The sequence below is a fragment of the Amaranthus tricolor genome, chromosome 11 (assembly GCF_026212465.1).
Source record: "Amaranthus tricolor cultivar Red isolate AtriRed21 chromosome 11, ASM2621246v1, whole genome shotgun sequence".
Classification (NCBI taxonomy): domain Eukaryota; kingdom Viridiplantae; phylum Streptophyta; class Magnoliopsida; order Caryophyllales; family Amaranthaceae; genus Amaranthus; species Amaranthus tricolor.
In genome coordinates this window covers 18,346,733-18,360,101 of record NC_080057.1, presented here as the reverse complement: position 1 = coordinate 18,360,101, position 13,369 = coordinate 18,346,733, and the positions used below count along the sequence as shown (strand labels likewise).

The window sequence follows — 13,369 nt, the reverse complement described above, 5'->3', positions numbered from 1 at the left end:
ATGGAGATTGTATCCTTTACTGTTCGGACAGACACATCGGAAACTGGCCTATCCCGAAAAAACAACAACCCCTACATAAGGGAGTATACTCCAACCCCATTCAAAAAATGAATGAGAGAATGGAGAAAATCCCGTTCATATTTTCAAACTTCCTTGGCCGTGTAGACCATGGATTAGCATTATGTCATTCTTACAAGTGATCACCCATCCAGGATTGGAAGAAGTGCTATATGAAGACTTCGAGATCAAATAGAAAATGTTTCTTTCCATTCCTCGTGAGCCACTTATTTCTCCGAAACAAGGGATCAAAGATATTTTCTTCCTTTTTCCAAATAAGTCGGCGGCCTTACACCATTGGGATACTTCGAATAAACTAGAGTACATATAGGATACACCTGTGCTAAACCCCTTTCTCAAGATATCTTCCAAACTCTTGGGGTCCTTGCTTTGGATGTTGTTCCCCCGGTGTGAAAGCAGTTTATTTCGTAGTTTTAGAATTCTGCTGATCCCAAGTACTCCATCTCTATCATTGCATATTAGAATATAGAAAGTAAAGAAGAAGAGGCATGACCAGAAGAATTGTGTGAAATAAGTAAATTGATCCAGTTGAGGCATAAGAATCTTTGATTTTGAATGATTCCCCCCAGACAGCTTAACTCCGTCAAGCCTCTAGAAATGGTGGTTAAAGTATGGTTAGGTGGTTGGTTTTTTACCAAGAACGAAATGGGGCAGGCATCCTTTGTTTGAGCCCTTTTTCCAAGACCGGTTACATAGAAAGATCCTTCACTGCACACTTTCTATCTGTCTATTTAATAGGATCCGTGCTATCGGAGAGAGAACAAGAGGAGGTTCAGTTAAAAAGATTGACTGCGCAATCCATTCAGAATCTCTTTTTCTTCTTCTTCATATACACAATTTCGATAAGAGTCTAGCCAGCTCGTCTCCACAATACAACTCATTTACGCTAGGTGAGACCGAGAACTCGAAAAGAGAGATGAGCGACCGCTCTTCATGAACAGGGTTTCCAATACCAATAGATGTTTCCATAAGAGAGAATAGAGTGATGCTTCTAGAAGACGAATAAGATCAGAAAGTAAAAAAGCCAGTTCGTGTGTATGCCCGCGTTACGGCTTAGCCAACCACTGCTTAGGTTGCTTTTACAGCAGAACTAAAAAAAGGGATCTTTGGCTTATTCCAAGCAAGCAAATAGAAATTACCTCCTCGTATTACATTCACTGGAGTTCTTTGCATTGGGCTCTCTCGGTTCTTCTTTTCATTGTAGGAAAGCTTTTATGGAGCTATAGAATCTTATTAAGTCTTTTTGCAACTTAGCAATTGTAGATGAGAAGGGATATGATTCTTCCACTAAGAAGGGTATTCCGACTTTCCGTGGAATAGAGAGTCTTCTTTACTCTTCTAGATCGGGAAATAGAAGAACAATTTTATAATATGAGATATGTATCCTTTGGCGGAACAATGTTTGAAGTTTAGCCTTTTCAACATGTATACTTGAAGTTGACAAGTCTTGGAAAATTTTTTTTTAGAGAGAGAAACTCTCTCCTCTCTCTAAGTTTTCTAGGGTTTTCGTTGCTCTGATTTTTCTTCGCCTCCTTCGTTCTCTCTTCACATCTTTCGCTTCTCTTGTCTCCTCAACTTTGTTGTAGCTATGGCTATGGCTAGGGGTAGGGGAAGAGGTAGGAATGCTGGTTCGAGAGATCAACAAGTAGTGAATGTTAGATCTGAGGTTTCGTCGCCGGTTAATGTACCGCAGTCAGGGGATGCAAGGCGCCATCGTTCTATGGGATCTCTTGATGGGATTCAGAGCCTTAACTTATCTCCGGTTCATGAAAATGTTGCTGATCTGGAAATTCCAGATGATATCAATGAAGTTCTATCGCCTGAAGCCTCAATCATGGAGTTAAGACAACGATCTGCTGTGAGAACTCTTTTCTCTTCTTGGGTTTCCAATCGACAAACTGGTGGAGGTAATTCTGCTCCTTCTTTTTAAGGGGGGGATCCAGCTTGGATTTCTGCTCATGAACGAGCTAGCAGAAGCCATACTCCCCTATTAAAATCCATTTCCTGAAATGCCGGGGGGTCCCAGTACACCACCGGGCCCTTTTGGGCATGGGGGGCCGGATATCCTTCATGCTCCTAATGAAGAGAACGAGAGACACGAGCTCGTGGGCGTAGTTAGGGAACCCTTAATCGCAGATTCGGTACGCCGAGAGGAGCTGGAAAGGTTATTGTACAGTAGGATCGAGGGTGGAGTGTAGACCGAGTTTAGTGACGATCGCGTTAAATTACAATTTGAGTTGGAGAAAAGGCTGGAATATGCGCTGCGTGAAGACGGCTTCACCGAAAATTCCATCATGGAAACTCGGTGTGAGTGGAGGAGGGAGGCTCTCACGTCAACCTCGCGTGAGAAATTCGCATAGGCACTTTAAGAAAGAACTTAGCCAGAACGGAAATCCGCGACAGTCCCGCATATAGAAAAATAATGCGGGCCACTTCATATAACCATCCTCATGGTCATATTCACCTAAGAAAGGAGGGTTTCGGTCCAACTCCTACAGCTCAGTAGCTTTACCCGCCCTAAGAATAGAGAGTAGCCCCTTTAAATTTAAAGGGCGAGGCCTTGTTTCAGCAATGGAGCAGGGGAAAGAAAGCGGGTGGCGGGCTTCTTTCATTTGAGCCAATCTAATAGTCTGGAAGAGGAAGCAGTTAAAGTAGGAATCATGCTGCTAGTGAACATTTTCAATTAAGGTTGATTCAAGAACTTCTAGGCTGGAATCGGAAATGGAAAGAAGGAATGGTCCATCCGGAAGCCCACCAAAGATGGGGACTTCGAATGAAATGAGTCACAAAAAGCAACCGAGATGGCTGACTGAGCAGCCTACTAGCTTGTTGGAAAAAAAGAGAAGAAGGGAACGAAAGCACCAGAAGCACATCTAGTTTCAGCAGGAAAGAGAAGGCTAGATCTAACAGATAAAAGTGGGATTCTTCCCTAGGAACTAGAGCAGACGCAGACCTTTCATCTATTGTCTTATCGTCTTCTCTTCCTAGTTATATCTTCCTGTAGTTCCAGGTTGTTTACTTGCTTACTTGATAGAGTAAGGAAGCTAGGGAGCTATGGAAGAGCGTAGGAGAGAGAGCAAGGAGGAGCATAGGACTCTTCTTTATAGAATAGAAAGTAGCCTGGCCTGGTCTGTCTCTCAATCAGTCTGTCCAGTCAAGGACTTCCGGAAGTATAGATAGAAAGGAGGCGTCGGCTCTGAAATGATGGAAGATTGAATCATTCCTTCATTCTATTCCGGCTATTCCTTTCTGGCGGGGGATTTTTTCATGAGCTAGAGAGATAAGAGCTTCGATTCGCAGGCAGGATATAGAAATCGGGCACTATCTATATTCTATATATAGTAGCTTCTAACTCCGCAACTAAACTAAAGGCTCTGGAACATAGTATACGCCTAGAACTTGTGACGGTATCTGTTGGAATTGGAGCGAATCCAGATGCTTCTGAGAAGTTGTGAAAGCAAGGGGTTGAAAAAGCACCACAAGGGACGGGAACGACGTCCTGACTAAACAAGAGTTTATTCAATAATGGCTTTCGTAAAGAAGGCACCGGATAAGCAGCTAACATAAACTACTACCGTACAGCGCATCCCGTGGGCGGCCTTCAAAGGCGTAGGACGAGACGCTAACCTACGCCCGTACATTCTCCTTGGGACTTAGCTCTGAAGATGAATTCCCGGTTAGGAGAACAGTGAAAGAATTCTCCTTCGCAAATTCCTGCTTGACAATCTCAGCTTCTGAAGGTAACCGGAAGAAAACGTGAAAAGCTTCGGTCACAGCAAATGGTAACACAATGCCGCCGTTCACTCGCTCGCTTCTCCAAACAACATATTCTGGGGTGACAAGGTTAGGTTGGCACACCTGGAAAAGTTCATACTTTACAATTGTTTCCATGCACTGATAATCTCACGTACCTTCCGAACTGAATCCTCTGCCCCATAGTCAAACTCTAGCTGATCTAACCCAAAAGTCTGAGGTATGAAGTCGCTTATGCGAAGCTTAAGGCAGTTTACTTACTTAATCTTTAGATGTTGGTTATGTCGTATCAACAGCGAAGCTTATGGAAGTAAAAAATGGGTCAAAGAGACAGGAAAAATCAGATTGAATTCCAAAATCATTCTGGAAGATGTCTTGTTGGTGAAAGAGTTCAAACATAACCTGATTTCAGTTGGAAAATAGATTGATAAAAATATGATTAATGTGACATTTACCGGAAATGGGTGTACTTTTCAGGTCCACAGGTCTGATGAGGAAATTGTAAGAGGAAAAAGGACTGGAGGACTTTTCTATTTTTACTTTGGGAATTCAGAAAAGGTCTGTAATAAGTTTCACAATTCTGTAGTTGTGACAATGAGAATGCTGTAATAATTCCTAAAACTCAGGGAAATGTCAATCTTGATAGAATTGATATAATGCATGCCAGGTTGGGACATGCTTCATTGTCCAAAATTAAATATGTTGATGAATGTGGCTGTAATGGCTTAGAAAACTACAAATGTGATGTGTGTGCCTTAGCTAAACACCAAAAACTCCCTTTCAGCAGAAGTGAGAGTAGGGCGGATGGCTCTTTTAAGCTAGTTCACATGGACCTTTGGGGGCCATATAGAATTAAGTCATTGCAAGGAGCATCCTATTTCCTTACAATCCTTGATGATCACAGTAGATGTACTTGGACTTATTTACTCCACAATAAGGGCCAAGTGGAGAAGACAATTAGAGACTTTATTGCAATGGTAAGAAATAAGTTTGAGAAGGAGATTAAGGTAATCAGGTCAGACAATGGCACTGAGATTGGAAAGGAGCAATGTGTGCACATGTTCAAGGAAAGGGGAATAATGCATCAAACCAGTGTGGCGGGGCCACCTCAACAAAATGGGAGGGTTATGAATAATAGAAGAAAGAATCCTTCTCCTTAAGCTTCGCTTAAGCTACTACATAACCTCTAAAAAACTCCACTCAACCATATCATAAGCTTTCCTTAAATCCATTTTCACTAAGACAGCTTCAGGGGCATTCTTCCTACCATAATGCTTAAGCAAATCCTGAATCACCATGATGTTATGCACAATATTTCTACTTTCCACAAAACCAGATTGATTCTGGGAAAAAATATCAGGTAGAACCAGTTTCATTCTTGCACATAAGATCTTAGTGATACACTTGTAGATAACAGAGCAAGATGATATAGGTCTAAAGTCAGAAAGATGAGTAGGCTGGGCAACTTTTGGAATGAGAGAAATAGAAGTAGAGTTTACCTCAGTCAACAACTTACCATTTTCAAAAAACTGTTGAACAGCAGCCACTACAGACTCACCAACAATTGGCCAAGCATCCTTATCAAATTGACTCCCAAACCCATCAGGGCCAGGAGCTTTAATACCAGCAATGCTCCTCATAGACTTATAGACATCATCAGAAGAAAGAGGAGCAATTAAAACAGGATGAATATCATTAGCAACAAGAGGGCCAAGAGCAAGAATCCTGGAATTAACAGATTTTCTAGCAACAGAGGTCCCCAAGATGTGTTGGTAATATTTAACAAATGCATCAGCAACCAGGTCAGGGCCAGAAACAGTATTACCTTCCATGTTAGTAATAGAATGAACCTTGTTCTTACTCTGTTTCATCCTAATACTATTATGAAAGAACTTAGTATTGAGATCCCCATCTTTCAACCACATAAGCTTACTCTTTTGCCTCAAGAAAGAGACATAAGCAGTATGAACAAAAGAGTAATGAGCAGCAGCAGTTCTTTCTTGCTCAATCAACTGAACATCCAAAGGATTAGCATGTAACTTAAAAATCAAACTTGTTTTAATATTAAACACACCTAATTATTATTTAATAAAGCCAAATTACGCAAAACTAATATATTAATGTCTCTAATCCCGTGTCTATTTCACAACTTAATTAATTTAATACAAACTTTAAGCATTAATTCTTACTAAGTTGAATTTACCAACTTTCCTAAAAAGGAAAGTCTTCTTAATGGGAACTTACTAAAAAAAAGTGTTAGAATCTTTTTGGGGTTAATAAGGGCTTTTTGGTCTTTTGACTTTTGATGGCAAATTGGCACTATTTATACAACTAGAATAAGGGGTGGTATTGGATCAAAGATCCAATATCTGATATTTGCTAATACTTCCTCGTCCGAAGCCCTCCCCTTTGTTTAAGTCTGACTTCCCTTCGCTTCGGGCCGTAGCGGATACATATCATTAGGGTTTTCTTTTTATTGACTTTCTCTCTCTATCAGTAGTCCGCAAGCGGGTAAGTGTAAGACCTAATCCGGCTTTCCGTGCGATATCTCCTTGCTAAAGACCTATCTTATGCACATTACAGTAAGGAAGCTTCAGAGCTGTAAAGGCTTAATAAGCACATCTCCAGTAGTACACTTAGCTTACACCTTATTTCAACTTTCACATGAAGCACATTTTTACGAAAAAGTCTTTATTTATATTAACATAGCATTAAGTAGACAACATTTTTTTTGCAATTAAATTGAAATTTTATTTCCAAAAGGAAATATTACAACCTAACTGATTTATGAAAAGCATCAGTATGGAATTAGACCCACCTTGACGGAAGGGTTGCCTAACCCACTCTTCATGTGCAATAAATCATAAAACTACATAATCAACAGTAATCTTTGAGCTTCAGTAGCTCTACATGATACTCTATCAAGAATCTCCCTATAAACCTGCATCCAATCTTTCTCTTTGTGCTGGAATCTTCGAGCATTTCGCTCTAACCAAATAGCATACAGGAATTCTGTAAAGCACATTCCATAAATCTGAGCTACTACCTCTTTCTTCCCACACATCTGAGCTGCAATCATTATCTCCTGATCACAAGAATAAACTTGTCTTTGAATTTTTCAAATTTTGAGAATCTGCCTCCAAACATTCAAACTAAAGTCATATTTGAAGAAAAGATGCTCTCTGGTTTCTAAGGCTGCAGAACAAAGAGAACAATTAGTATCACAGTGAATATTCCAAGAGATCATCCTATACAGCTGTTAATTGTCTGTTATGACAGATTAACCAAGAAAGAAAGAGACTTTTAGGGGAGCCTTTACTATTCCTTGTGATATTAAGATAGAGAAGCTTTCCTATGAGCCTTCCGTATATTTCAGGATCTTCAATTAGTTCCCCTTGATCAACAGTGAGTTTCAAGCCTTGAGGAAAAGGAGTTTTTGTTGGACTTGTGCTAGTTAATCCTCTTGTCTCTAGAATATAAAGCACATATTTTCTCTGATTCAAAAGAGTTCCATGAGAATTCCGAGTAATCTCTATACCAAGAAAGTATCTTGCTTCTCCAAGATCTTTAATGGTGAACTCTTTATCAAGATTTTTTTTAACATTGCTATCGGAGGAAGCATACTTCTATTAGTAAGAAGAGCATGCTGTGTATGCCCACTAAACTAAGATTGATTGTATGAATGATGTTCTTAGCTTCAATTCCTTCATTCAAGCTCATAAACTGAAGTTCCACAGCTACCTTGGAACTCAAGTCACCTTGATTGCCTCCGCCTTGTTAGAGCTCCTACTGACCTGAGCTGCTAGCATGGCTGTGGTGGAGCTTTATTTTGATGTAGATGCTCCTGCATCATTCTCCCCCTCTTGAGAACCTTCCTTAACATCATCAACTGGTTCATCATCCAAGTATGGAGCTAAGTCACCTACATTGAATCTTGCTGATATGCTTCCCATCTCTGAAGGCAACTCCAACTTGTAAGCATTTGCTCCCACTTTCTCCAAGACTCTGAAAGGTCCATCACTTCTAGGCATAAGCTTATTCTTCCTCCTTACTATAAAGAGTGAGTAAGTAAACTACCTTACTAAATCCCCAGGCTTGAACTGCACATCTCTTCTGTTCTTGTTAGCTCTCAGCTTGTACATTTCATTAATCCTTTCTATTCTTGCCCTCACTTGTCCATGAAGCTTCAAAACTTCTCTGAAATAGGGCTCAGCAAGATGATTAGCATCTTCCGTTTTTGTACAAGGAATGAAATGGGCCATTTTAGAGAACCTGTCCACAACCACCGTTATAGCATCTTTCTTTGTGTTTTAGGCAAAGCAACAAGAAAATCCATTGAAACTGCTTCCCAAGGCTGCATAGGGACCGGAAGTGGTGTATAGAGCCCCTGGTGAAACTTACTCTTGGCTTGAAGTATCCAAGTAGCGCTAAAAGGAAAAAGCGAACTATTGGAATTCTTGGGCTTAGCCTTTGAATTGCCCTAGATCAGTCCTATACTAGGTTACAATCAACCCATACCTAAAAAGAAAATAAAAAGATCGAAGTCGAGAAGCTCATCGCTCATGCTTCCAACCCGTGCTTTCAACCCAAACCTTATTCTTCGGAATGGCAAAGGGCGGAAAGGGGGGCTTTTAGACGTTAGGCATGAGAAAGAAAGGGCATCGTTCTCGGCTGGCCGGACATTGGAGTCGGCGCTCTCCTCAACCGGATCAATTAGAGCTAGATATTTGAAACTTCCGAAGGCATTAACTCAAATGAGGAAAGTGAAAGTCCCCTCATGATAACTTGATCACACAAGGCCAATTGAAAGGGCTTTCTTCGCTCGAAAGACGAAACTAAACTAGCGCTTTCTTTCTATACGAGAAGAATCCTTCTCTATCTGATATTTGTTCTCGCTCGCGAAAGGGTACGCCCACAGATCGCTAGGACCGAGAAAGGAAAAGCCATTCTAAAAAAGCATAGGTATTCACCTTCAAAGTTTGCTCACCATGCTCAACGCACGTTAGAAAAGCGTGTAAATGTGCTTTTCGAGCATCTTTTTGTCGCAGGGGATGCTGAACAAAGATTGACTCAATCCACGGTCAATTCTGAAAGATCGGATTCTTTTTTTTATGTTTCTGAATTAACAACTACAACCTAAAAACGAAAAAGCAGCTAGCCCAGCTCTTGGCCTTGGATAAATCCCCTTCCTCAGCTTGAAAAAGCCAGCTCTTGCTTATGCTTCCTTCCCTATCTATTGCCCATGTTAAGCGTTAAAAGCCCTTCTATGGCCTTTGTCGAGTATTATTGAGTTGTAGGAGAGCTTCCTTGCCTAGCCTATGCTTCAAGACCAGTTTCAAGCTTCTCACAAGGAACGATTTCTTCTATTGGATTGAGCGAGGGGATCCCTTTCTGTTAATACGGAAAGCAGCCTGGTTGCCTATACTTGGTTGCAGGAAGCTAGTCGAATGCGTGCTCTTGTATCCCTTTCGGTGGTTTTTTTCTTTTTTGCCTTTCCTCTGAGGTTCGCTAGGGCGTGGCATTCATTTACAGTTAGTAAACGAAGGGAAGGGGGAAGACATTCAATTCACAGAAGAGAATCGGGTCTCATTCGGCGATGCCTCGTTGCAACAACCTCAAAGGGAAAGATTTGCTTTGCGTGCCACCTTCGCGTGTGGTGGTAGGATCTCGCTTTTTGTTTGAAGATTATCTGAACTTGTCTTCATTCAAGAAAATGATGTCAGTCAGACTAAAAGGGGCTCTTCATCCAAGAATGAGCTAGGCTGGCCGGCGTCTTTATTTTATGAAGATTGGCTTCCCTTTAAGGCAGTTTATACTCACTTACTCCTTAGAGTAAGGTTATGTAGTAGCTTAAGCGAAGCTTAAGCAAATTTGGAGAGTCATTCCTATTTGGGTCAAATTTCAAAATCTCCCTTTGAATTGCTGGGGCTTGGACTCTTTAAGCAGAATTAGTAGTGTCTTAGGAGTTCCATTATATGCTGATGATTGCACTTCTAATCAGAGAAGAGTTTCCTTTGCTCGGGTGTTAGTGGAGTTGGACGTCACTAAGGCTCTTCCTGAGAAAATGGCTATTGAAACTGCTACAGGAGATATTTTTCAGCAATCTGTGGAATATGAATGGTTGCCCCCATATTGTAAGAAATGCTTTCAGATTGGACATTGTTGTGAAGATAGAATGCAAGAGACAAGAATGGGAAATGGTTGGGTTGTGAAAAAATGGGTTCCTAAGAAGAAACCACTTCCGGATACGCCTAGGCAAGAGACCCAACCACAACTTCAAAATCTTACCCCTGATAATGTGATTGTTCCCATAAATAGTGATGAAGAAGAAGGTTGGCAGCCCATTAATAGGAAGCAAGAGTCTAAGCTTCCAGGGAATCAGAAAGGGAAGAAGAGTACAGAGCAATTGTTTAGTTTGGCTGAGTCTGAACAGGAAGGTGATCCTGCTGGGATGGTTGAAGACCCAGGCCCTCATCATCAATGATTCTTTTTACTTGGAATGGTTGGGGTCTAAATGATCCCCTGAAAGTGAAAGATATTAGGAAGTATATTGAAAGGACTAGTGTGACAATGGTGGGTTTATTAGAGTTTAGATCGCCACTTTTTTTTCGGGAAATCGACCGGAAAAAACATCCAAACTTTCTTCTTCTTGCGGTAAGATGCAACCTTTTCCTTTACCTCAATTCCCTTCTTAGCCTCAACAGCTAAAACATCCCTTTCTGCAGCTCCTGGAACAGCCGAAGAATCTGGAGTTTATGATTCCAATTCTTTCTGGCTGGCATAAGAACCTGTCGGAGTCCTTGTAGATGGCAAGGAATCAGCTATGGAATTTCCTCTTGTTGGACGTAGGAAATCTTTGACTTGATGCCTCCCCTTCCTACTACTCGCGCTAAACCATCTCCCGGTAGAGAAAGTCCTACTATAAGTCTTGAATTGACTACTCTAAACCTGTTCGTGGAATTACTTTCATTTTAAGTTCAATCTGGCCCTCCCTTCTACGTGAGATTTTCTTGCCCTAGTTTCGTAAGCCCTCTCACATTCGTTCGAGCTGCTTCGCTCCTTGTCAAGGCTTCATGCCCAGAATCCGATAGTGGAACTGGAATAGAATTGGAAGTTTCCGGACCCTGTATTTCCATCATCCGATACTATGACTTCTCCTAGTGGTTTTATAGGCATCTATCCACACTCACTCCTTTAATGGCTATCTTAACTCACGATATTCTATGCTTTCATAGTAATGGAAAAGCTTGGAGTAAAGGAAGATTCCGACGAATCGGACTAAAAGGAATAGGTTTCCTATCCCCTAGGTGGCAGAGCAGCCTTTCTAGTTTCGAGTAGAGCTCACTTCCCCACTCGGTTCCTAATCTGTGGATTACTAAAAGACTCCCGATACCAGACATTACGCATTAGACTGATTGGACCCCTTTGGCTTGGCTATTCTGGGCCTTCTTCTATTCGTACCTGCTTCCGTTTCTGCCCCCGCCATGAAAGCTTTCTGGTCCAGGCCTCAGGCACAGACCTGAAACTTAACTGATACGCAAAACTAAATGAAGCACAAAAGTCACTAAACTGCTTTGCTTGCATGGAAGGCAATTGCTTTAGATAATCCTAATCCGGGGATTTGTTCCAGTAATGGCATAAACGTCCCGGAAAGATCAGATATGAAATCAGATCTGGTAACCAGCTGAATAAAGTCTGTCTAACTCCTTACATTGGCTAAGGAATGAATGCTGACAGAGAGAATGGACTTGATTCACCTTTGCCTATACCTGCATGTAGCAATGAAAGTAAGTAAGAACTTGTTAATAACGTAAGTCATTCCTAAATATCTAATTCTCTCCGGGTTTAAAGGGAGCTAATGGATCGACTAAAGACTCGGGGTTTGAGGGAGCGAAGTTTCCCCTTCTGGGAGATCTTTAGGATCAATACGAAGCCCGCACACAGACAGGCTAATAAAATATTATGATTACCTGCCGGCTACTGCAGTTACTAGCGTGACCAAAATAAGCCGCAAGAATCATCCCTCTTACTGCCGGGGCGACTGTTAATGGTTTAATGAATATATCCCTTTTAAGCTCTAGCAAAGCTTCCTAGTTCGATTCATTTGCTTGACCTTTTCTCTCCATAACTACAACTGCTCCTTACCTCGTTAGCTACTTCACTCTTTTGCTTTCCTCTAAAGAGTGCCATGACCCTGCCTTTCTGACTTCCGAGTCACTCGCTAGTCTTCTTGCTTTATACCCGGAACCCCAATGGGGTGGATTAGCTTCCATAGCTTCCTAACTCAATAGCTGCTAGAAGAGCTGAATCAATCCTTAACTCCTCCGCTACAGAAGGTTATATAATATCTTTTTCTAATAAGGAGTAGAGCCTTACTACATTCAATCATTCCATCGGATGCCTCTGGAATGCTCGGCTCGGGGAGCTATCAACTACAACTTCCCTGAGAGTAGAAGAGTAGCAAAAGAGCTCAAGGAGCGAAAGGTTAGACCTTAGAAAGTAAGCGAACAACATAATGAAGAAGACTGCGAAAGTATAGAAAAATCTGGGAAGAGAACAACGAGATCTCTGAAAAGGAAGAGGCAAGGAAGTAGTAAAAATGTTTAAAAAAAAGGGTACAACCCGTTCTTGGGCTTAAGACTATGCGCGTCGCGTGCTCGATCTAGCAATCTTGGACAATTGTTTTGATGAACTGTCATTAAACTAAAAAAGAAAGAAGAGAAAGAACTGGGAGTTGGCGCCTGGTTGCTTGCTTACCAAGCCATCCCGGCAAGCTCCTCCAGTTCGATTATTATTCTTGACTTGACTTATTATTATAAAAATAAAAACTGCTCACTATCCAAATGAAAGACGATCGATTATCTACCCAAGAAGATAGAAAGTCCCACATACAAGAAAAGGTCACAAATAGAGTTGAACCAAGTAACATTGCAAAGGCATAATGATAGTAGGGTCGGGATATCCCCGCCCTCCGAACCGGACGTGAAGGTCTCCCCTCATCCGGCTCTCCGCAGGAGAATCTCCACTCACTGCTTCCCCTAATATCCTCCCTTTACCGCATCATGGGGGTTTACAGGAGATCCCAGAGGCTCGCTCGGAAAGGCTGCTATACTATACCTTTTGACTTAACTCTACTCTAGTAGTCACTAGACTCACTATAGTAGTCCGCCCGGCTGCTCTTGCTGAAATCATTACTCTTCATTCTCCCGTGCTCTAGCAATTGCGCTCTCTAGACCACTACCATGTAGTTAGGTAGGGACAATCAATCCGTAGTGACGGGAATGACGGAATGAATGGGGATCCCTATCAATATAAAAAGAAAGAATATAGAATTAGTTACACTACCTTTCTCTCACTCAATAGATCTATCTGGTCTGATACGGTACAGTACAATACAAGATGATAGAATGCAATGGGATGGATGGTAGAAGGCTGCCTGCGCTCAAAAGCGAGAATTCACTTGTCCCCTTGTCCATAGGGACCTCGTGGCATACAACCGAAACGACTCCCGCCAGATAGCCGCCCCTTTCTTTCTTTC

The 13,369-nt window shown here is 41.6% G+C and overlaps 2 protein-coding genes across 2 annotated transcripts in view; both read right to left on the bottom strand.

Annotated features, from left to right (window-relative positions):
• Positions 1 to 71: 71 nt before the first annotated feature.
• On the bottom strand, positions 72 to 615 carry LOC130827088 (putative ATP synthase protein YMF19). Its single transcript, XM_057692707.1, has one exon. It carries the CDS (start codon positions 613 to 615, stop codon positions 136 to 138), a length of 480 nt encoding a protein of 159 aa, XP_057548690.1. The 3' UTR covers positions 72 to 135.
• An 11,601-nt stretch (positions 616 to 12,216) lies between these two features.
• LOC130826618 (uncharacterized) overlaps positions 12,217 to 13,369 on the bottom strand; it is a 2,229-nt gene continuing 1,076 nt past the window's right edge. Inside the window, exons 3-6 of the mRNA XM_057692192.1 lie at positions 13,177 to 13,267; positions 13,073 to 13,134; positions 12,668 to 12,881; positions 12,217 to 12,399 (exon numbers count right to left, since the gene is read on the bottom strand). Of these exons, the coding sequence (XP_057548175.1) occupies positions 12,217 to 12,399; positions 12,668 to 12,881; positions 13,073 to 13,134; positions 13,177 to 13,267 (550 nt within the window). The remainder of the gene's footprint in view (positions 12,400 to 12,667; positions 12,882 to 13,072; positions 13,135 to 13,176; positions 13,268 to 13,369) is intronic.

Excerpts from the sequence above, each read along its gene's own strand:
- LOC130827088 (XM_057692707.1), bottom strand. The coding sequence starts at position 615 with ATGCCTCAACTGGATCAATTTACTTATTTCACACAATTCTTCTGGTCA.